The sequence below is a fragment of the Rhinolophus hipposideros genome (genome assembly GCF_964194185.1).
Source record: "Rhinolophus hipposideros genome assembly, chromosome: 3".
NCBI classification, from domain to species: Eukaryota; Metazoa; Chordata; class Mammalia; order Chiroptera; family Rhinolophidae; genus Rhinolophus; species Rhinolophus hipposideros.
Window position 1 is genome coordinate 45,219,470 of NC_138049.1, and position 25,876 is coordinate 45,245,345.

At 34.2% G+C, this 25,876-nt stretch overlaps 1 protein-coding gene across 3 annotated transcripts in view; it reads left to right on the plus strand.

Annotated features, from left to right (window-relative positions):
* REV3L (REV3 like, DNA directed polymerase zeta catalytic subunit) overlaps positions 1 to 25,876 on the plus strand; it is a 151,755-nt gene that overhangs the window by 72,895 nt on the left and 52,984 nt on the right. For 2 of the 3 annotated variants that reach the window (XM_081034124.1, XM_081034125.1), the window contains 8 exons: positions 424 to 528; positions 1,541 to 1,625; positions 1,711 to 1,859; positions 6,912 to 7,031; positions 9,875 to 10,112; positions 14,706 to 14,848; positions 15,551 to 19,718; positions 23,611 to 24,527. In XM_081034124.1, the coding sequence (XP_080890250.1) occupies positions 424 to 528; positions 1,541 to 1,625; positions 1,711 to 1,859; positions 6,912 to 7,031; positions 9,875 to 10,112; positions 14,706 to 14,848; positions 15,551 to 19,718; positions 23,611 to 24,527 (5,925 nt within the window). Of the gene's footprint in view, positions 1 to 423; positions 529 to 1,540; positions 1,626 to 1,707; positions 1,860 to 6,911; positions 7,032 to 9,874; positions 10,113 to 14,705; positions 14,849 to 15,550; positions 19,719 to 23,610; positions 24,528 to 25,876 lie in introns of all 3 variants that reach the window. The other variant, XM_081034126.1, reaches the window with a different exon arrangement.

The following is a 25,876-nucleotide window of genomic DNA, read 5'->3' on the forward strand; positions in this document are numbered from 1 at the left end:
ATCTCATTTATTTGGTGGGTTTTGGGGAACCACTGGGAAGAAAACTCAAAAAGGAGTAGCATAAGAAATGTAGGTTATAGTATTGAATGTCAACTATAATTAAAACAATATGTTGTCAAAGGATGTAAAGTACAGCATGGGGAGGAATAAAATCAATGGTATTGTAATAGCTATGTATGATGTCAGATGGGTAGTAGACTTTGTGAGGTGTGTAAATGTCACTATGTTGTTTTCTGTACATCTGAAATTAATAATAAAAGCTAAAAATGAAATGTAGGTTGGGATAGTTTGTCTGTTTTGATATACAAAGTAGGTAATTGTTTTTCTTAAGAAGCGGTATTTTTTTAAAAGTTTGGATTTCTTTTTTTAAGCAAGTACTTTTCACTTTGACCTTGTGGTAGTGAAGTATTCTTGTGATTACAGCTCAAATTGGTGGAAACCCTGGTCTACAGGCCATATGGGAAGATGAAAAGCAACGGCGAAGAAACAGAAATGAAACTTCTCAGATTAGCCAACCTGAATCACAAGGTATAAACCAAATAGTACTCTAAAGATTTTTTAAACAAGATATTTTAATAGAAACATTTAAGTCACTGAGTTTTTACCTTGACCTTAGATTTTACTTTTCAAATCACCTTTAACTTTTCTGTATATATATTTTTCACTCCTCTCTGAACCAGTAATTCTTTACCTTCTCATGTCACTCATTGTCTTTCTTCCAGTAAGAAATTGACATGATCATTGTCCTTGGTTTTCACCATACTTTGTCCTCTTGCCCCACGTTTTTACTCCTTTTTCATTCTCTAGTACGTTCTAACCATCTGTATTTCCAAGTGAGCTATAGAATACTCATAGAAGATCATGAATCTCAATTTAGGAATATGTGTGTAATTGCTAAAGCTTTGAAAATGTAACCCATGAAATACTGCCCCCAAATTATTTTCTGGATTGTGTCATAAAAACTCTCACTTTGATTATCTTAATACAGCTCTGAAGAAAGCACTCATTTATTATTAAACCCTGCTACATTTAAAAGGAATTTGAGGGGGCTTAAATAAATGATATGGACACAATGAAAATACAGAAAAGTAAAAGTATAAAAGACATAATTCAAAAGGCAAATGTATTTGAAATACAGTAGTAAGCCTATATTGAAGTTCAATTAAAGTTTAAAATTCGTATTACAGTGTCTTGGACATTAAAAATGCTTTAATAAATTTTGAATGCCTTTTAAAGTAGAAATACTGTATTTTATAAGGGGATAATTTCTAGTTTCAGAGTGTTCAGATAATTTCTAGATAGAGAACAGTGTTTTTCTGTGTTCGATTTAAGTTACAGAACTTAACTTGAACTGACTTTAAATGCTTAATTTTACAGCTTCAGTAACAATCATTTCTCTTTTGTTTGATTTTATATAATAGAACTACTTTTAGGTGGTGTTATATGTATCAAGAGAAGGATAGTAAATTGCTATTATTTTTAAAAAGGAAATACTGCATTTGTTATCCACTACTTTTTAATGCATTTTTAAAATTCAAAGATCGCAGGTTTGTGCCAGCAACAGAAAGTGAAAAAAAATTTCAGAAGAGACTACAGGAAATTCTCAAACAGAATGATTTCTCTGTGTAAGTGATTATTATTATTGATCTCAGAACTATTTCGTTGATTTGTTACCTAGCTTGTTATAAAGGATATGTTTTAATTAAGCAGAACGTTATCAGGATCTGTGGGCTACAGTGATGGATCCCAGGAGTTCTCTGCTGAGTTAACATTGCACTCTGAGGTTCTGTCTCCTGAAATTCTTCAATGTACACCGGCTAATATGGTGGAAGTCCACAAAGACACAGAGTTGAGCAAAGGTGAGGTTTTCTTTTCAGGTATACGGAAAATACCCTAACAGACTTCTGTATATCTAGCATTAAGATAATTACTGTTTGGTTGAGATTGCTCAGTATTTTTTTTCCTTAGAAATTAATATCATTGATAGAGCAAAAATCTCTCCCATTCCTTTTCCTTTTCTTCATCTCTAGAGGTGAGCACTATTCTGAAGTTGGTGCAAACTGTCACCATCTATGTATGATTTTATATTTTCTTACATATGTATGTGTACAACATATACTGTTATTTTAGGTTTTAAATTTTACGTAAGTGGTGTCCTACTTGGCATAGATTAAACAACTTGCTTTTTTCATTCAACACTATATTTTTAACACCTTAATTGAGATATAATTTACATAACACAAAATTCACTCACTTTAAGTGTATAATTCAGTGATTTACGTATACTAAATTTACAGAGTTCTACAAACATCCTCATAATTCAGTTGTAGAATATTTTGTTCACCTCAAAAGATTCCTTGTGTCCATTTATAGTCATACCTGTTCTCACCTCCAGCCCCAATTAACCACTGATCTACTTTCTTGTCTCTCAAGATTTGCCTTTTTCTGGATCTGTCATATAAATGAAATCATACAATATGTGATCTTTCGTGTCCTGCTTCTTTCACTTAGCATATTTTCAGGTTCATCGATATTGTATCTATCAGTACCTATCAGTATTCCATTCCTTTTTTTATGACTGAATAGTATTGCATTGTATGGATATACCATATCTTGTTAATTCATCCCTCAGTTGGGATATTTAAGTTGTTTTCACTTTTTGGCTCTTAATAATGCTGTGAACATTTGTGTACTAAGTCTTTCTGTGGATATATATTTTCATTTCTCTTGAGTGGATACCAAGGAGTGGAATTGCTGGGTCATGTGGTAAATTTGTGTTTAATTTTTTAGCAAACTATCAAACTGTTTTGCAAAGTGACTGTATGGTTTTATATTCCCACCAGTAATATGTGAGGGTTCCAGTACCCCACATCCTCACTGACACTTATTATTGTCTGTCTTTTTTATATAGCTATCCTGGTGTGTGTGAAATGGCATCTCATTACGGATTTAATTATCAGTTCTCTCATTACTAATGATGTTGAGTATTTTTATGTCAACATTATAACTTTGAAATCTGTCTTTGTTCACAGGTTTCTAGGTCATTGGTTTTAGCTGCTGATTAGTGCTCCATTGTAAGCCTAAACAAGTTTACCTGTTTCTTTACAACTGTTAGATGGTTTTCACTTTTGCACTGTTAGTAACAGTGTTGTAGCTGTCATCTTGTGGCTGTGCAAGAGTTTCTCCATAGAAGATATATAGAAGAGTAATTTGCTGGGTCTTAAGTCATATATTGTACTCTGCCTAGATAGCATCTGTACTAGCAGCGTTTCTGTAATACAATTAGCTTATACGTGATTGGGAAATAAGAGAATACTGGAAGTTTTACTCAGAAGTCATGTTGTTTCATAGGCAGTTTTTCTAGGCCAGGGGAGCCAGAACAGCAGGAATAGAACTGCAGTCTTTCTCACAAAAGGAGAAGCCCTCTTTTCACTGCTGCACTGGCAGCAGGGCCTCTTTTGACTGTTTAATACAGCAACAACAGCAACGACTGAAAATGAGCACCTTCACCCAGGCCTTCCTGCCTCCCTGAGTTGCATCCCAGCATCTCTGACTCATGGCAAGTTGCACCATCACCTGAGCTCAACGTTATGGCCGCCTATTGGCTCAGAGCTCTGTCTTGGCGTCTGCCAGCTGCACTCTAATCAAAATGTACCCAGCATTTCCATACTATTATTTTCTGTGCATTTTTAATATCCATTATGACAGCCTCCAGCTACACTGAGCTGCCTTCCTGACTGATCAGAATTATCTCTCCCCAGGTACCAATTATTGATTTTTTTAGTGCTCTGGTTACAAAGTTGTATAAATTTTGGTTTAACCATTTTTCCCCCATCAGGCCTGTTATTTATAGTGCTCAATTTTTCAGATTTTGAGGTGTGTTCATAATAAAAATGTCACATTATAGTAGTAATGCCAGTATTATAAAATTGCTCTACAAAATGATTGTACCTAAGTTTATATTCCCACAATATATTAGAGTTTATATTTCCTTACATCCTCAACAACATTTAATAGTATCAGATGTAAAAACTTGTTGCCATTCTGATTCTTTGAAGTGGCATATCCTTAGTTTAATCTATATTTTCTAATTACTAATAAGTTTGAGCATTTGGGTTGCTTTATCTGAAAATTGCTTGTTCATGTTCTTTGCTCATTTTCTATTAGATCACTAGTCTTTTTCTTACTCATTTGTAGTTCCTAATATTTTCTTGATATTAAGCCTTTGTCAGTTATATGTATTAATAGAGATATTTTTCCCCATCTAGACTTATACTTTAGAAGTCTTCAAAAAATACATATTTAGCTTTCTTTCCCATCGTTCTTTCCTTTTTTTTTTTCCTTAAGGTGTTTTACATATCTTCAGTTTTAATGTCAAATATAACAATTTTTTTTCTTTATGGTTTGGTTTTCATACCTGGTTTATGAGTCCTTCCCTACCCTGATATATTGAAAGTTTTCATCGTTAAGTCTTGTATGTGGTTACAATCAGGATATAATTGTATCTCTTTTTCTAAATATAAATACCTAGTTGTTCCCACGTATTTATTGAAAAGGTTTTTTTTGTCCACTCAATTGCCCCACTTCAGCCATGTTCCCCTATGTTAATATACAGTTGTAATTCTGGTTGCTTTATAAGTATTGGTGTACATCAAGGGCAGATCTTCCCTTACTCAGTTTGAAAATTGTCTTATCTACTCTTGATCTTTTAAAAAATCTCTCCTATGTTAATTTTAGGATCCCATTGTTTCATTCCTAGGAAGAACCCTGTTGAGATTTTATTAGGAATTCAATGAATGTATAGACTAATTTAAGAACATTTGTAATCTTTATATCATTTCAACTATGAACATAGTTCTCATTATATTTAGTCTTCTTTCATGTCTTTCAATAAAGTTTTGCGATTTTCTTTGTAAAATACTTTTTCTATCTTTTATTTAGATATATTCCAGGTGTCTTATGATTATTTCAGTAAGTTTTATCTTTCAAAAATTACATCTTCTAATTGCTGCTATTTAGGAACTTCACTGACTTTTGTATATCAGTCTTATAATCAACTTTTATTAAGTGCTAATAGTTTATATGTCTTATCCCTTGAATTTTCTGTGTATGGAGTCATCAACTGCAAATAACAATTTTACTTCTTTTCCCATCCTCATACATTTCTTTAAATGTTTCAATGCACTGCTTAAGAACTCTAGGATAATATTAAGTGGAAATGGTAATAATCTTTTTCTTAGCTTTAAAGAGAATGCTTCTAATATTTTATCATTAAGTATGAGATTTACTACAGGACATAGGTAAACTCTAATAGATTAATATCATTCTGTTTCTTGTTTGCTAAAAAGTTTGGGGTTTTTAAAATCATGAATGTGTATTAAATTAAATTTTACCAAATGTTCTTTTCTGAATTTATTGAAATAATTACAATTTTTCTCTTTTACTGTTAATGTGGTATATAAAATAATTTTTATTTTCTGTTAAACTATTCTTGCACTCCTGAAATAAACCATTCTTTGTCACTATGTGGTATGTTTTTTTTTAAGTATTGGTATATCTACTTTGCTAATATTTTGTTTAGAATTTTAACTTTTTTTTAATAATCGAGAAAGATCCATAGTTTGCCCCTAGTTTAAATGAGTTGTGGAGCTTTCCCTCTTTTTTAACAATTTTTATTACGTCGGTCTATTTCTTAGAGATTTGGTAGATCTCATCTGTAAAACCATCCAGACTTAGTCTTATTTTTTTGTGGGTGGGTTTTGTGTTGGGGGGTGATAGGTAAAGGGAATGGATTTTAAACTACTAATTCAATTTCCATGATTATAAGTATACTCAAGCTTTCTATTTCTGTTTTAAGTCACATCTTTCCTAAGAAATTATCCATTTATCTGATTTTTCTTTGTGTGTGGTATAAAGTTCATAGTATTTAACATCTGTTTTACTTTTTGGTATTTCCCCTTTTATTTCTAACGTAATTTATTTATGCCTTCAATTTTATTTTGATCATTCCTGCCAGTTTTATCTGTTATGTTGATAGATGCAGAGAATGAGCTTTTATTTTTACTGATCCTCTCAATTGTCTTGTTTTTGGGATGAGCTATTTTTCAGTTTTTTGTTTGTTTGTTCATTTTGATTATACACTCTATTAGCCCAGCTATCCAGCTATGTCCTAGGATGTGTTAAAAAAAAAAAAAAACTTCTGTAGCTTTTAACTCCCTTTTAAAAATTGTTGAAAGCACTTTAGTTTTAAGTCTGAATACTAGAAGCAGAAAATAGAACTGTTTTCCAGTTAGCTCTTATAACTGCCTGCCATTTTTTGCCATAGAATATTTTTCCCCTACTACTATGTGCTTTTATTCTGTCTCTCCCCTTTGACTAGATTGTAAGATTCATTTTATCTTTGTTCTTAAAACTTGAATTCCTCTGTACATTCGAATTTCTATTAAAATCACATGTTGAAAGACTTACAATTTTAGATCATGAAGTGAAAACTTTCCGAGAAATATAAAATTATTGTAAAATGAATTTATTTGTAATGTTAAGCCATAAAGAATAAAGATTTTATTATTCAAATGAGACAGTTTGTCTTTTCTTTTCCCTTCATATATTTTAATGTGCAGTGATTTTTATCAAAGTAATACAACTGTACAAACTAGGTAGGAGTGAAAGGGCTAGAGATTGTACATATTTAGTGATTCACAGATTCAAGGTATTTTGTTTTTAAATTACCCCCATGTGACTGCTTAGCTATTCCTGTGGCTCTTATTAAGTTTTAGTATGTTTTTATTTAACATATATCACTAACACTTCAAAATTTAAAGTCGACTTACATTGTAATGCTTCTTGATTCACACAAATTCTAAACAAATTCTCGGCCATTGCTTTAATGTTTGTGTATTCTTTATCCTAAGGTCACACTAGACACAAAGTGGAGGAAGCTCTCATTAACGAAGAAGCAATTTTGAACCTCATGGAATCTAGTCAGACTTTTCAGCCTTTGACCCAAAGACTGAGTGAGTCACCAGTTTTCTGTAAGTAACAATTGTACCAGTAAGTTTTTAGTGTTTTAAATAAATGAAAGTTTGTATGTAAAGAGGCTATTTTTTCCCCTTTGATTTGAAGAGGTTAATGTTGCATGTTCAATAAATCCTTTCTCTACTTAGTATAAAAATGAAACCTTCCATTAAATGAAGTAGCTTTGTTTTTTATTTTCTGCGCAGCTTTTTCTAAAAAAAACCAAATTGTTAAAGGACATAATAATTTTTTTTTAAACTTCACTTTGGTTGGTGGAAAACCATATTGCTTTAGGGGTAAAATATGCTTATTTTGAATTAAAATTCTCTAACTATAAACATGTACCATAATTGACTCTTTTTTGGTGAGTATCAGAAATTTACCTGGACAATTCCTTTTAAGCAGTTAATTTTTGGCTAGTGTAGAACATGACAGTCATTTCTGAGTGTCCTTGCATCTCCTTAAATGCCATTTGCTAGTTTTCATTTCAATAATTTAAATGACATCTTTTTCAAAAATGTATTTAAAATTTTATTGCAAAATGTAAGATATCATTGAACTTCATGCTTCTTATTTTGTTTAGTATAGGGACTTTCCTAAAGTTTGTTTAGTATAGGGACTTTCCTATGTTTCTTTCCTTGCTCACCTTCTATTTTTTTGTTCTTACTGTATCAAATAAAATATAGCATCAAATGTGATCGTAGCTCTGTACAGGGTCCTTCCTCTCTCTGTTATCTACATTTTCTTTTCTACATTTCTTTGAATGAAACACAAATTGACTAGGGACAAAATCAAAATTATTGTACACAGTCATATTTCAAGAACATTTTAGACAGGAATAAGGAACTTTTTTCTCTTTCAAGTGAATGGCATGTGCATAAAGAAATCGTCAAAAGACCATATTAAAAATTAATTTGAAGTTTAAATCTAAAATGTTTTATTCCTCCATCAGAATATATATGTATGTGTGTATATACACAGAACTTCACATGGTGGCCAATAGTGGCCCTTCCTGAAAGCAGGTCTCAATGTAAGAGACAGAGGGCTTAAGTTGAACCTCTGCTCAGTCTGATCACTTTAGAACCCTAAATTACATTCTAGTTATAAAAAATAAACACTTAAAAGAGAGGAACTTAGAGAAAGTTAAGGAATTGATAGAGAAGGAGAGGAATATCCTTATTTCATTACATTAGAGAAATATAATGTGTCATTATCAGATATAATTTCACCTTGCCCAAATTTTCAAAATGCAGTCTCAATGTTTTTCAAAGATCTGAGAGTCAAATATCTATAATATCATTTGCTAATAATGTATTTTTTTAAGTATGAGGCAGGAAAAATAAAACGTACTGCAATTCTAGATTTAAGAAATGGATTTTTGTCAAAATGGCCCTTATAAGCAAATATCTACATTTTTGTCTTATATCTATCTGGTAGCATGATCGAACCAATTGTTTTAATGTCAACAAAGAAAACCTGAAACGTGATATTTTAGTAAATGGGGAATGCATTACCTCATTTTATAGAGAAAAACGATTGTGTACTAGATTGAACAAACCATCTTCATGATTTTTTTAATAGTAGCTTTTATTAAGATATAATTCACATACCATAACTTTCAACTTCTAACATATACAGTTCAGTGATTTTTAGTATTTTCATGGAGTTATGCAACCATTACCACTATCTAATTCCAGGACATTTTCATCACCCCAAAAAGACATTCCTTACCCATTCACACTCACTCCCCATTCTTCTCTCCTCTTAGTCCCTGACAACCAGTAACCTATTTTCTCTTGATTAACCTATTTGGGGCATTTCACATAAAAAGGAACCATGTAACCTTTTTATTCTGGCGTCTTATATTTAGCATAATGTTTTTAAGGTTCATCTATGTTGTAGTATGTATCATACTCTATTCCTTTTTACTGCTGAATAATTCATGATATCAATATGCCATATTTCATTTATCCATTCTTCAGTTGATGGATATTGGGGTTGTTTCCACTTTTTGGTCTGTTATGAATATGCTGCATTGATTATTCATGTATAGGTGTTTGTGAGGACATATGTTTTTAGTTCTCTTGAGTATATACCTAGAAATGGAATTGCTGGGTCATATTGTAACACTCTATGTTTAACATTTAGAGCAACTGCCAAAATTTTTTCCAAACAGCTGTATCATTTTACATTGTGACCAACAATGTTTGAGGTTGACAATTTCTTCACATGTTTACCAGCACTTGTTATTATGTCTTTGATTTTAGCAACCCTAGTGCATATGAGGTGGTATCTCTTTGTGATCTTCAAGGTGTTTTAAGTAATGTTATTTACCACTTTTGAAGCTCTCTTGTGTTATTCATCTACAGGTTTTGTTTGACTATCCTGTGAGCTAAATAAAGCTTTAGTAAGGGATAAAGTGTTCGCATGTATTGTTTCTAAGGCATTTTCTTAGCATTAATTCATATGTTTATTATATATTTTATATATACTTGTAACATTGAACCCTTGTGGCTATATTGGTTTAGTGCTCCTCAAGCTTAATTGTGCAATAAGAGCTTGGGCAGCTTATTAAAATGCAAATGCCTGGGTCCTACCTCAAAAGTTCTGATTCAGTAGATATGGCATGGGTCTGGAATCTTCTTTTTAATAAGGAGACAAAATCATTCTAATGCAGATGGTCCAAGGATAACACTTTGATGGAAGAGCTGCATTAACACATATAAGTCTTTGTACCAGCTGTATTCTTTCAGCATGTGCCAGCAGCTATGCTTTTGTTGTTGTTTTATAATTGATCTGAACTGTTGAATTATTTAGAAAACTTAAGTTATTCGTTGGTGATGCTTCACTTGTTTTATAGTGGACAGTAGTCCTGATGAGGCTCTGGTACATCTTCTTGCTGGTTTGGAAAATGATGGATATCAGAGGGAAAGAAATAGGATGCCATCGCCATGTTGTTCCTTTGGAAACACTAAAAATCCCCAAAATAGTGATGATGAAGAAAATGAACCACAGATTGAAAAAGAAGAAATGGAGCTTAGTTTGATTATGTCTCAGAGATGGGACAGCAATATTGAAGAGCATTGTGCCAAAAAGAGGTAACTTGCGTTATTTCCATTAGTTTAATGTATCATATAGCAGTGGTAACTATAGTCGTCATGTTGTATGTTACACCCCTAGCACTTACTTACCTTGTAACTGGAAGTTTGTAACTTTGACCACCTTCTTCCAGTTCCCCTTCCCCATAAACCTAACTTTTAGAAATCTATTTATATATATGTAGTATTAATTATGTGTGGGTCGTAAACGTGGCAAAGTAGACATGCCTCTGTATCCTGGAACTTGAGAAAAAAGAATGCCCTCTGAGAGTTAACTGTTATGGGTTGGAACAAGTTATGGAGTCCATTTAAAGACAAGGAATGGCTTCTATTTCTGATTACTGAATGATTTAAATGTTAAAAATAAATAAATTAGTCTCAGAAGCAGACACTAGTATTCCGGTTCATTTTTCATGGTAAAGAAATAAGATGGCACTGTCCTTTTCTAGATAAGTATCTTGTGAGCTTGATTGGTTTGCATCAGCCCTTAAGCTGTATGCTCTGTAAGTAGAAAAACTTAGGCCTCTGAGCCTGACACTGAGTATGCTCTCCTTTAAACTTCTGTAGGCAATACTAAAACATCAGAAGTCTATGTTTTAAATTTTCACCCCTGAAAGCCATTGTTGACAGGTGAAAGAGGTTAATCCATATATTATATTGACATACATATATATATACACACACACATATACAGAGGGTGCCAAAAAAATGTATATACATTTTAAGAAAGGAAAACTGTATTATAATTGTAATACTCAATATATATCGATAACAAAAGATGAATACAAGTCACGTTTGACTTCTGCAATTACAAGAGGTGCTCAAAGTGGTTACCATCAGCGTCCAGACACTTCTGATTGCAGGGAATTACTGTTTGAGCAACGCTGGCCAAAGTGTCCACTTGTATACCTTTTTTTGGCACCCCGGTATGTACTGTGTTTCCCCCAAAATAAGACCTAGCCGGACAATCAGCTCTAATGCGACTTTTGGAGCAAAAATTAATATAAGACCCAGTATTATATTATATATTATACCCAGTCTTATATATTATACCAGGTATTATATATTTTATATTATATATTATATCATATTATATTATGTAAGACCCGGTCTTATATTAATTTTTGCTCCAAAAGTCGCATTAGAGCTGATTGTCCAGGTAGGTCTTATTTTTGGGGAAACATGGTACATTACATATATACATACATGTTATATATGTAATATTTCTCTAGTTTCTCAACACTACCTAATATAAAAACTAAAATTTCTGATCCCTTCTCCTATTATTTGGGTATAAATCAGAGCCCTCTTTTTAAAGTGTGCTCCAACAAAGATTTTTTTTTTCATTCCATAAGTAGGAAATACCAAAACTGCAAAATATTTCATACTTTCTTCCTAGTTTCACATACTCAGTTCCCTTTGGTGTCCAGTGATAAATCCTTCAAAGACTCAGCTCTTGACCTTTGAAGATCTAATTTTACCTGTTCCAGACAGCATCGGTTTGATTAATTGATCAATTTGACCCTCAGCAGTGTCATAAAATGTCTTTTGCTATTATTTCCTAATCTTTGGGCTGTTCTATAAATTGTTTTGTCCATTTTATTTTTCTATAAACCTTATAAATCTTTTCATGAACTAGCCTATTGGAAATGCCTCAATAACATCAACCTCCTTCGGAGCATGGGCAAGCCTAAATGAATGCTGTAATATGGTTTTGTTCTTGTTTCTCTGTTCCTTATTTCTGTAATGCTACCACTTTCTTCCCCAACTTCTAGCAATTTACAATTAATGTCATTTGATTTGCCTTCCTTTACATCCCTAGCTCTTTGTCCTTGCGCCCTATCAGTCAGCTCTATTTCCATAGCCTCTGTTCTGCCCTCTGTCCCCTTCTTTCCCAAGGTGATGTCCTAGTTTAGGCCTCATTACCATTTATCTAGAATACTGTGATTCACTTTGCAACTGGTCTCCTTGCTTCCAGTCCTGTTCTGCTAGGGGGTGATAATTATAATTAAATTAATTACTTTGTGGGCACTTAGAATGGGAAGCAGAGAATATCAGGACCCTTTGTGAATTCAAGTCATGCTCTACTATCTTTATATCTTTTTAAAATATGGTTATTTATGGGAATGTAATAATCATATTGAGTCTTAATTTCAGACAGACATTTAACAAAGTCTTAACATAACATTCGTGTGGATAAGGATACATGGCAGTAGTGTTGGATTACATAGGTTCACAGAGAATTTATGTGATTTTACAATCAAAAACCACTTAAATGCTTAGTGTGTGCCAAGTATCATGCTAGATTGGATTGAAATTGTTGTAAATATTAGACATTGGTAACTCATTGGATAACAGAATACAGATTCAAAAATATCTTGAAAGTAATAAGGGTGGGGGGAGGGAGATGAGGGTAAAGGGGATAAAATATATGGTGATGGAAGGAGAACTGTCTCTGGGTCGTGAACACACAATGGGATTTATAGATGATGTAATACAGAATTGTACACCTGAAATTATGTAATTTCATTAACAATTGTCACCCCAATAAATAAATAATAATTTTTTAAAAAAGTAATAAGTGACGTCAAATAAAGTATAGCATGATATGTTTAGGGTCAATCAGTTAGCTTCACAATTACAGACTAGATAGACCTTCAGTTCATTCTGGGCTTAGTTTCTGTGGGAAAACCATGGATGTTACTTTATTAAGAGCACAATAAGTATGTACTGTTGTATGATGGCCAAAGTGGTAAATTTTATTATTGGATACCAGCTATACTTTGGGCAACATTTATTATTCTAACAGATTTTGGATTTTATTAATAGAATAATTATAGTGTTTATTTGATTATTTAAGTCTTTCTGTAATAAATTGGATTACTTCTTTCATATTTTAGCAAAGTTTATTGACTATATGATATTTGTATTTGATTTTGCGGCATTTTACTTTTTCTTATTTGCATTTTGTTCCTCATTCTCTCATTGTTTTATTTTGGTATTACCCCTTGATTTCACCTTCAACGTATCATTAGCATTTCTTCTGTAGTTTCTTAGAGTATATCTTATCTAGTTTATACTTTTATATTTGGCATGCATTCACATATGCAGTATAAAATTAATATAAAGTTACTATCTACTTGTTACCAGTAGTGTCAGCCTGTTTAAAATAATAGGCATGGTGTATCCCATGATTAATGAATGACTGGAGCAGTTCTGTGAAAACCATGCACAGGTTAACCTTGCGAAAACAAACCCAAACATTTCATAAATGTAGATTATAGAGAGATTAAATAACAGAAGTTTAGTGTCTAGAAAAGGAGTCATTGAATTCTACTTGTGTATTGGATGTTACGTTCTCCCGTGAGGATGTACCATATTTTAAGAATACTAAGACAGTAAAAGGAAAGAGGAAAACAATGAAGGATCTGTGAATTATGTCACTTTTAAAGAACAGTAGGGAAAAATAGATAATGTTTGGTCTAATTAGAGAGGAATTATGGGACAAATGATAAATGCCTTCAAATATTTTAAACGTTATCATGCGGAAAATGGCATAGACCTGCTACTATATAACGGCTCCAGAGGACAAAAGCAGGAGGAATGTATGGAAGTTGGAAAGAAAGGTTTTTGTGTATAATCTAGGAAGAAAAAGTATTACTAACAATTGGAGCCATTAACAATGAAAAAGATTACCCTGTGAGGCAGTAAGCCCCTTATGCTGAGAATGTAAAAGCAGAGATTGTGTCAAATCTGTTAAAAGGAAGGTTTTGCCGTGGACAGAAAGTTGGACCAGATGACCTCTAATTCTCTCAGCTCTTAAAAGAATGATTTTAGGACAAATTGTGATTTGGGAAAGGCTTAATGGAGAAACTGCTGCATGTATGTAAAGGGATATTTTCAAATTTTCAAAACAAGAGAATGAACTAATTATGGATATGGTATGGATAGAAAGAAAGTTTGCCTAACCAGGTAGAAGAGAAAGTATCAATCTAGGCTCTAGTGAAAAAAAAGTTAAAACTTAAGGAGTATCCATCTGGACTTAACAGGGCATCTGAATTTCTCAGTAACGCTACTTTATAGCCACTTCTGGATTGACTCAAACACCTTAACTGCTTCCTAGCCCCTATCTGATCCTTTATTTTTCTTTCAGCCCTGACCTGAATACTCCTTTGCCCACCTTTTTGTTTGTTTTTTCCAATTCATAATGTAGTGATTGTGTGTTTATGGAGACATGTCAGATGCCACCTTTTTAGAAATTACTGGGTTCTCTCTCACCCAAGCTGTTGTATGTGTAGATATCTAATGAAGGCTGAAGGGGAGAATATGAAAAGAACACGATTAGATATGATCCAGGATATTGTAGACTTTGCATATAGAAATGGTGGTGTCTTATCAAAGGGATTATAAAATCTATTCATGATAAGTTTTTGTAGGACATGTTACTAAAGCAAACTAAACCTGCCTTTTTAAAGTTGTAATTTTCAGATCATTTTATTAAATTTTACTACTGTAGCATCAAATTAGGCAAATTGAGACTGACATGCTTTTTCCTAATGATCATACTCATTAGTGAATCTTAATATACTCTAGATCACTGTGCCGAAATACCCATAGAAGCTCAACCGAAGAAGATGATTCATCTTCAGAAGAAGAAATGGAATGGAGTAATAACAGTTTGTTTCTAGCCAATCTTTCTATACCTCAGTTAGATGGAACTGCAGATGAAAATAGTGGTAAGTAAACAGGTCTACTGTAAGCATTTCATAATTTAGAGGCTAAAATATATTTGAATCTGAAGCTATTAGGTTGGTGCAAAAGTAATTGCGATTTATGCAATTTAACGTTTTAAACCGCAATTACTTTTGTACCAACCTAATATAATTACGTTTCCTATGTAGTTAGTTCGCTGATTGAGTCTGTAACAATACTGTAATGTTTTGTCCTCTAGAATTTTTTCTTTTGAGAGATTGTGGACATACGATTCTCATTTTTAAGAGGATAACATTTGTTAATCACTGATTTAAAGCTTCATAAACTTTAATCAGTTTGTAGTGTTAATGTTTAACTAGCATCAGAAACTAAGAAATATGCTCAGCTTATTTGAAGTGAAAAATGTAAAGAAGCATGTTATGAAAATTTTTCAAGGTGACAGTATTTTTCCCTTATTCTCCTAAAAGGCATTGAATATTAATATAATCTATTTCTGATCAAAAGAATGTATGTTTAAAATAATGACTAATAATTAAATGTAATTAATTCTTGTTTGTTTAGATTGAGTCATTATCCCAATGATAGGTGTAATCATTTTGTTGAGATAACCGTATTAAACATACACTTCATATAATTTCTTTTATGACGATAGTATCGTGGTGTGGGAAAATATTTTTAAAATTAAGAGTGGAAGTGACATAAATTCTTTCCTCCCCCCTTTTCAGACAATCCATTGAACAATGAAAATTCTAGGACCCACTCTTCTATGATTGCAACAAGCAAGCTATCAGTAAAACCTTCCATCTTTCACAAAGATGCTGCTACATTAGAACCCCCATCTTCTGCTAAGATTACCTTTCAGTGTAAACACACAAGTGCCCTGTCTTCCCATGTTTTGAACAAGGAAGATTTGATTGAAGACCATTCACAGTCAAACAACGTAGAAAAAGGTCTAGATCATTCAGTTGCTTCTTTTACAAATGAAAGCACTTACTCTATGAAATACCCTGGATCTTTAAGCAGTACTGTCCATTCAGAAAACTCTCATAAAGAAAGTACTAAGAAAGATATCCTCCCAGTATCTTCCTGTGAAAGTAATATTTTTGATTATGAAGAAGATATTCCATCTGTTACAAGACAAGCACCAAGTAGAAAGTATACAAACATCAGAAAAATTGATAAGGATACCCCTTTTATACATATGAACCGTCATACTGGCGAAAGTGCATTGAGCAAAAATTCTTTCAACTTTTCTGACTTAAGTCATTCAAAAAATAAATTATCTTGTGAAGGAAATGAAAAAGGAAACAGCACAGCTCTGAATAGTTTATTCCCTTCATCGTTAACAGAAAATTGTGAATTGTTGTCATGCTCAGGGGAGAATAGAACTATGGTGCATTCTCTTGATAGCATTGCTGATGAAAGCGGACTGAATAAACTTAAAATTAGATATGAAGAATTTCAAGAACATAAAACAGAAAAGCCGAACCTCAGCCAGCAAGCAGCACATTATATGTTTTTTCCCAGTGTTGTTCTTTCTAATTGTCTCAGTAGACCACAGAAACTCTCTCCTGTCACATACAAACTACAACCCAGTAATAAACAGTCCCGGTTAAAAATGAATAAAAAGAAACTTGTAGGTCATCAAGAGATTTCTACCAAAACTAGCGAGAGTGGATCCACAAAAGATAATTGTATACAAAATAATTCTTGTAATAGTAATTCTGAGAAGAATAATGTATTGGCCAGTGATTTAATTAAAGTCACCCGTGGAGCTTTTGAAAATAAAACACCTACGGACAGTTTTATAGACTGTCACTTTGGAGATGGAACCTTAGAAACTGAGCAGTCCTTTGGATTGTATGGAAATAAATACACACTGAGAGCCAAACGTAAGGTAAATTATGAGACTGAAGATAGTGAATCAAGTTTTGTAACACACAACTCAAAAATTAGCCTACCTCATCCTATGGAAATTGGTGAAAGTTTAGATGGAACTCTCAAATCACGAAAACGAAGAAAAATGTCTAAAAAGCTGCCCCCTGTCATCATAAAGTATATTATTATTAATAGATTTAGAGGGAGAAAAAATATGCTTGTGAAGCTAGGAAAAATAGACTCTAAAGAAAAACAAGTAATATTAACAGAGGAAAAAATGGAACTATATAAAAAGCTTGCACCTTTGAAGGATTTTTGGCCAAAAGTTCCTGACTCCCCTGCAACCAAATATCCCATTTATCCATTAACACCAAAGAAAAGTCACAGAAGAAAAACGAAACACAAGTCTGCTAAGAAAAAAACTGGTAAGCATCAAAGGACAAATAGTGAAAATATTAAAAGAACTTTGTCTTTCAGGAAAAAACGGTCCCATGCTATTCTTTCTCCTCCCTCGCCATCTTATAATGCTGAAACTGAAGACTGTGACTTGAATTATAGTGATGTAATGTCTAAACTAGGTTTTCTTTCTGAGAGAAGCACAAGTCCCATAAATTCTTCTCCACCTCGCTGCTGGTCTCCCACAGATCCAAGAGCTGAAGAAATTATGGCTGCTGCAAATAAAGAAGCAATGATTTTTAAGGGTCCCAATGCATATAATAACAGGACTGTTAATTCCCGTATAGAAAAAAATAGTCGAGCAAGAGCACAGGTGAAGAAATCAAAAACAAAGCTTGTTAATAATCCCTCTGCAGTTACTAAGAAGAGGAACAAACGAAATCAGACAAATAAACTAGTCGATGAAGGAAAAAAGAAACCAAGGGCAAAACAGAAACAAAAAGCAAATGAGAAAGGTACGTCGAGAAAGCACATAACACTTAAAGATGAAAAAATAAAATCTCAGTCTGGTGCTGAAGTTAAGTTTGTGCTGAAACATCAGAATGTGTCTGAGACCTCAAATAGTTCTGGAGGCTCTCAACTACTTTTTAAACAGAAAGATGTGTCACTGATGGGCTCTGCTATGGATCATCCCATTTCTGTTCCCCAAACCACTGGAATTCATGCACAACAGAATTCATCCGGCTGCTTTTCTTCTTTCTTAGAAAGCAAGAAACCTGTAGATTCACAGACATTCCCCAGTTCCCGAGATGATTTGCATTCATCCGTTGTTTGTAATTCTTTGGGACCTGGAATCTCAAAAATTAATGTTCAGAGGTCTCATAGTCAAAGTGCTATGTTTACTCTAAAGGAATCAACCTTGATTCAAAAAAATATATTTGACCTTTCCAACCATTTGTCTCAGGTAGCACAGAATTCACAGATATCTTCAGGTGTAATGTCTCCAAAGACAGAAGAGAATGCAAATATACAAAAGAACTATTTGTCATCTATCGGAAAGTTAAATGAATTTCATAATTCCCTAGAATCAAAGGCTGACCCAGCGTATGCCCCTAACTTTTTGCATTGCAAAGACAGTCAGCAGCAGATTGTGTGCATGGCAGAACAGTCAAAGCACAGTGAAACTTGTTCTCCAGGAAATGCAGCTTCAGAGGAAAGCCAGATGCCTAATAATTGCTTTGTAACTTCCTTGAGAAGTCCAATCAAACAAATAGCATGGGAACAAAAACAAAGGGGCTTTATTTTAGGTATGTCAAATTTTAGACCTGAAAGGGTAAGACAAAGGTCATTGGCAGAAGCAATTTCACAAACCAAAGCACTTTCTCAGTGTAAAAATCAAAGTGTGTCAACACCTTCAGCATTTGGTGAAGGACAGTCTGGACTGGCAGTCCTAAAAGAATTGTTACAGAAAAGACAGCAGAAAGCACAAAATGCAAATATTATGCAAGACCCATTACCTAATAAACACCAACCAAACAAAAATATGTCTGTTTCCCTTGAGCATAACAAGACAATTAAACGAACACGATCGGTGACATATCCAAGAAAACCTCGAACCCCTAGAAGTACAAAACCTAAAGAAAAAATCCCCAAACTTAAAGTAGACTCCCTAAATTTACAAAACTCTGGCCAGTTGGAGAACTCCCAATCGGATGACAGTCCCATCTTTTTTTCAGATCCAGGTTTTGAAAGTTGTTATTCACTTGAAGATAGCTTGTCTCCTGAACATAATTACAATTTCGATATTAATACAATTGGTCAAACTGGATTTTGTAGTTTTTATTCTGGAAGTCAGTTTGTCCCTGCTGATCAGAATTTGCCTCAGAAGTTCTTAAGTGATGCTGTCCAGGATCTTTTCCCAGGACAAACGATCGACAAAACTGAGTTTTTAAGTCACGATAACCAGAAGTGTGATGAAGACAAACATCCAGCCTCAGACTCAACCTCGTGGATTAAATCTGGTACTCTGAGTCCAGGACTGTTTGAGAAATCATCCCTAGAGAGCAATGAGAGCCATCGCCACAACCAGTGGAAAAACAGCTTTCATCCTCTAACAACTCGGTCTAATTCAATAATGGATTCTATCTGTGTCCAGCAGGCAGAGGACTGTCTAAATGAAAAATCCAGATTGAGTCGGAGTTCAGTAAGCAAAGAAGTGTTCTTCAGCCTCTCACAGCCTGGCACTTCAGACTGGATTCAAGGTCATACCAGAAAGGAAATGGGACAGTCTCTTGACTCAGTCAATACCTCTTTTACTACAATACTATCCTCCCCTGATGGTGAACTTGTGGATGCAGCCTCTGAAGATTTAGAATTGTATGTCTCAAGAAATAATGATATATTGACACCAACTCCTGATAGTTCACCAAGGTCTACCAGCTCTCCCTCACAATCTAAAAATGGCAGTTTCACCCCTCGAACTGCTCACATTCTGAAACCACTTATGTCCCCACCAAGTAGGGAAGAAATTATGGCAACTTTGTTGGATCACGACCTTTCAGAAACTATTTACCAGGAACCGTTTTGCAGTAATCCTTCTGATGTACCAGACAAGCCTAGGTAATCAGAGTTATCTTTTCCCCTTGTGTCACTCTGAATAATTATAATGTATATAACATTTGTTACCTGACTGCTTGCTACTTTTCTGACTGTGACTCTGTATTTGTAAGTATACCAGTGTGAAAACTATTCATAATTATGGACTTACTAAGAAAATTCACAGACTACTGTGTTTCCCCAAAAATAAGACCTAGCCGGACAATCAACTCTAATGCGTCTTTTCGAGCAAAAATTAATATAAGACTAGGTATTATATTATGTTATGTTATATTATATTATACCTGGTCTTATATTTTATTAAATAAGATCTGGTTTTATATTATATTATATAAGAGCCGGTCTTATACTAAAATAATAAATAAGACTGGGTCTTACATTAATTTTTGCTCCAAAAGACGCATTAGAGCTGATTGTCCGGCTACGTCTTGTTTTCTGGAAAACACAGTAGTTGATGGTCGCACATGGAGAAATTTATTTAAGTTTCCCTTGAGCATAACAAGACAATTATGCTGTTGGTCTTGGGTCTATTACATAGTGTCTCCCTAAAAGAGTAGAGATGCAAAGACTCACTACCACGTGATGCCAAATTAAGAAGGTTGTCATAATACTTTAAAAGTATTATAATTATCACTTTAAAAATGGTATTTATTTCTAAAAGGGTAAATTTTTATAATTTTAAAAAAATTTCATTTTTTAAGTGTTTGAAAATGAGCATACATATATTTTAAATACTCTTTATGATATATCTCTAAATGAAAATTATTTATTTCTGTTATATATCACTTTTGTTCATGTTACCAATATCTTTAGTCATATTATTACTATTGTTAGTTTATATAATTATTAAGGGTGCAAGATGGACTTAACCTCCCATTATCTCTTCTTTCTTTTAAGAATCTTTTCAGAGAAGTGATAGACAGACACGTGTACACGCACACGCACACACACACACACACCATTGCAAAATGGGCAGGAATCACAGTACTGGTTTATTTATAAACTAGTAAAGTAGATGTTCTATACCACCTGCATTACCAAGGTAGAGCATATCTAATAAGAGCTCAATTGGGGAGCATGCCTATATCCAGGAGATTTAAGTGATGCTTCTTTCTCCTGCCTGCTGTGTCTTTGATCCCATTTACCTAACCAGTCTCAGAAAGAGGCAGTTCATTTGAACCATCCAGTCAGAAGCAGAGGAGGTTGGCTAGAACTGCCAAGGCAGACGGCTTAATCTAAATGGTGGAAAGAGATATGAAGAGCCAACTCAGGCAAGAGGTCACACTGCATGTATGCTCTGACATTTAACAGCCCCATGTTCCTGACCCTAGTAAAAAAGACACAGTGAATACCAGGCTTTTACCCAGGAAATTAGCAATAATGTCTATAGGAGTCCATTTAAGAAAGAGGTCAGAGATCATAAGTATAAGGTAGAAGTTCCCTCCTTTAAGGACTTGAAGTGAAGGACAGAAACAACCCCCCCCCTTCCTAAGACATTTGTGTTAACAGGTTTTTTTTGTTTTGCTTAGTATCCACATGTAGTCTTTTAACATGAATGGGATTCTATTTCACTGCCAGCTTAAATGAATGTCTGTTCCTTAGACATTAGTTTCCATTATTTTGGGAGCTTTGACTTTATCAGTAGTCATTATGGTATATTTTTTTATTTTTAATCAAAATATTTTTTTCTACCCTTAGCCTTACTTAGTTAACTTATCATGTGCTAGTCATTAACTTTTTGTTACTGTTAGTTGTCTAACTCTGACACTTGTTCTGCAGCTGAAATAGAAGGATAATAGTCATTTTTTAAGAACAATGTTTTCTAATATAAATCTATGTATTCATTATAGAAAGTTTAGAAGTATAAAAGGACAAAAATCACACCATCTCGCCACCTAGCGACAATAACTAATAATATTTTAATGTGTTTTCTTGTATGTATATAGTTTTTTTAAATGTATATAGTTTTTGTTTTTTATAAAATCTGATCTTACTGTAGAAACCATATTATATCCAGATTTATTATTTATTATTATTCACTTAACATATTTATAACATTTTCTAAATTTGTGAGTTTCTTGAAACATCATTTTAATGACTGCATAATATTCTATCATGTATATTATTGGACAGAAAAGTTGTTCCTTATTTTGCCACTATAGGTAATTAGAAGATTAGCATCTTCCTTCATAAAGCATTTCTTGTATTTTGGAGTTTTTCCTTACAGTCCTGACAGTAGGATTGCTTCACAATTTAAGGCTCTTCATATGTATTATGACATGAGTTGTAGCAATTACTATGCTGCTGACAATATTCAAGAAAGCTGAATTTACCACATCTCAACTGTTTTTATTTTTGGGTTCTTTATGATTATCAAAATATTAAGTTGAGTATGGTCACATGACATACGTACTTATTTCCTTTAATAGCAATAATTCCGCTTTTAATTTTTCATATAGCTGGGAGGTAGGTGCAGGGAAGGCACTAGACCCTGGTTATGGAGTTAACTAGTAGGAGGCAAAATCTTTAGGAGAAAAGGAAATATGGGAACCCTGATGCTCTTCCTTCAGCTCCAAATCAGAAAACATGAAGCGAGTTCATTGAGTTTTATTTAGAGAATGACCAGGACATTTGAGGAACCATGCCCTAAGAAAAGTAATTGAAAAAACGAAAAATTGTCTTCATATCCATGAAACACATACCATAAGGAAGAAAACCTAGAGTTCTTGTATGTTGCTGCAGAAAACAGAAATAGTACCAATGGATACATGTTAAATAAAGAGATTAAGATTAAGCTTAATATTTATAACTACTGGAAACAAAACCAAACTACCATTTAATTAGTGATTCTCCACATACACATACATTATTAGCATTTAAACTATGCATTCTGTGGTCTCTGCCAACTCCTAAGTTCATAATTATGTTAGTGTTCAACCTTGCTGTATAGAGGGGAGAAAGAATTATGGTTAATTTACCTCAATTGTGTGTGACCTTTTTTTAAGTTTGAGGGAATTTGGGGGAAGCTCAAAGATTTGTTTGAACTGATTGGCTTTACTAAACTACTATAATACTAGGGAATATAAAAAGAAGCTATAGATAAAATCCAGGGATCTGGTCTCAGAGGATAAATCCTTCCATTGTTTCTATTCATTTGTGGTAATAGTGGAAAGTTATTTAAAATAAGTTGATGAAAGGAATCTGATGAGTTCGTGCTATCTCCTTGAAGAAAAGAAGCCTTCATTGAGTACTTAAAAAAAATTACCTTTTTTCCCTAGTATTGATGATTTTCCAAAGGAAATTATTATTATTTTTTCTAGTCGGTTTATTGTGTTGTTCAGGCCCTCTGTTTCCTTACTTCTGTCTGGCTGTTCTATCCATTATTTAGATAGGGGGTATTGAAGTTTCCACATATTGTTGTAAAGCTATCTATTTCTTCCTTGAATTCTGTTACATTTCTTTCAGGGAAGGTCTGCTGATAATGAATTCTCCCAGTGTTTGTGTGGCTGTGAAGGTCTTTATTTCCCTTTCACTTTTAAAGCGTAATTCATTGGATGTAGGTGGATACCTCGAAGCTGCTGGGAGAACCACTTGGCCCTGGGGATGTGCAGCGGAATGGCCTCTTTGGGTTGCTGTAGGCTTGGACCTTGGCGGCATTGTTTGGGGCCCTAGGGATTCCTGCCAAGCCCATGTAGTGAGGAAAAGCGTATTGAGACTAAAGATAGAGTGTACTTGCATACAATATGTGTATGTAGTGGGGTGTGGAAAGGGAAGAAAGAGATGGGCATTTTTAAGCCTCCAAAAGGGACTTTAAAAATCTCGAGGATAGGGAGCTAAATATTTTGGTAATTGCTCTTTAAGACAAAACAGTTGTTCTAAAATATGTTGTTTATAGGGAGATCGGCGGACGGCTTCTCATGGTAGAAACTCGGCTCCCAAATGATCTAGCTGAGTTTGAGGGAGACTTTTCCTTGGAAGGACTTCATCTGTGGAAAACAGCATTCTCAGCAATGACTCAGAATCCAAGACCAGGGTCCCCCCTTCGCAATGGCCAAGCATTTGTCAATAAAGGGTTGAGTAATGGCCATAAAATGGTTGAAGATAAAAAAATTGTGATTATGCCTTGCAAATGTGCCCCAAGTCGACAACTGGTTCAAGCATGGCTTCAAGCCAAAGAAGAATACGACCGTTCCAAGAAACTGTCTAAAACTGAGCCAACTGGAGTTGTAAAATCTGCTGAGAACTTCAGCTCTTCAGTTAACCCAGATGACAAACCTGTAGTGCCTCCAAAAATGGATACAACTCCACAGATACTCCCCACTACAGCACATACCAAGGAAGATGTTGATAAGTCTCAGATTGCTTTACAAGTGCCAACCACAGGGTGCAGTCAAACTGCAAGTGAAAGTCAGAAGCTGCCACCAGTTGCTTTTGTAAATAATCCTGAAAAAGATGAAGATGATGATGATGATGACTGTTATTTTAGTTGTAGCTCCCCCGATTCTCTAGTAATTCCACCTTGGCAACAAGTAGCATCCTCAGATTCCAAAACACTGAATGGAGATGACAGACCCTCATCACCAGTAGCGGAACTATGTTCCCTGACTGTTGAGAACTTCTTAAAGCCGGTAAAAGATGATGTACAGAAAAGCCCCTGCAGTGAGCCTCGGGAGCCGCTAGTGATATCTCCAATTAACATTAGGGCAAGAACTGGCATATGTGAATCACTTTGCCTTCACAGTACACCAATCATACAGAGAAAACATCTGGAAAGACTTCCTGAAGCAACTGGCTTTAGCCCTTTATCAACAAGTAAGTTAATAAATAATAGAAAGAACTCCATAGTTGTTCTTCAATGATTAGAAATGGAAACGTTAGACTATGTTAATGAAAATAAGCTTTTTAAATTAAATTTTAAATGAGTGTCTTGTTATTTTATCATGTCTTGGAAAGACATCATCACATGGAAACTTTTATCTTTTTGCTGTGAAATCTACTGACATCTGCTTTCATCTTATCTGCTGGCTTCTGGGTGAACTATAGGAGCCCTCGTAGAAACCTTACCTTCTTCTCAACTCGATTTTTCCCATTCCCACTCTCCCATTAATATAAACACAGCTCTCTCCCACCTTTTAAAATAGAAATAAAGCCTAACAACTACTTTGACCATCTGCCAGCTTCTACTCTTTTTTTCCTCTTCTTTAAAGCCAAATTTCTTGAAAGATTTCTCTTAATTGGACAACTCTATTTCTTTACTTTCTGATCATTTCTCAGCCTACTCTGAACTGGATTCTTCTCCCCACCATTTCACCAATACATCTCTTGCAAAGATTCTCAATCACCCTCATGTAGCTAAGGCCAGTGGATGTTTTTCAGTCTTTCTGTTAAATGCCCTCTGAGCAGCCATTGTCCTGTTGTCCACACCTTTTTTCTTGGAGGTTCTTCCCCGTTGATTTTTCTCCTACTCCTCTGTTTCTTCCTGCTTTCCTTTATCTCACATTCTCAGTTATTTATATGTTGGGATTTATTAAGGCTTAGCTTTCTTTACTCTATATTCTCTCCCCAAATGATCTAATTGCTGCCCACAGGATTTCTACATATAACTCACAAATGTAAATTTCCATTCACAACTGTCTTTTAAGCTTCAGAACACTGTACACAGCTGCCTACTTGACATTTCTATTTGAACGCTCAAAAGTACCACAAGGTCAATATTTTTTAAACTCAATTCATGATCTTACTGCTTACATTCACCACCAATCACCCAGCAAAGCACACACTCACACATAGAAACCCATCTGGTCCCCTCTCAGTTTTCCTCACTTCAATGAATAGTACAACCACCCCTGTCACTGAGTTACACAGGTCAGAAACGTGGGATTTATTTGTAACACCCACCTGATTCCCTCACTGCCCATGTAGGTTTTCAGTCCAGTACCAAGGCAGGCCTGTCACCTTTTTGTTTCCTAGATTACCCAAATCTGTCTATCTCTGTCTACCACCATAACCTTAGGCCAAGCTATTGTCATAGCTCACTTATCATCTATTGTAACCTTAGCAATTTCTAGGCCTTTTTCTCTGTAATCTGATTAATTCCTCATTCCTAGTTACTCTTCCTATTTCAGCTCAAAAAGCCTTTTTAGCCTCCCCAACTATAAAAA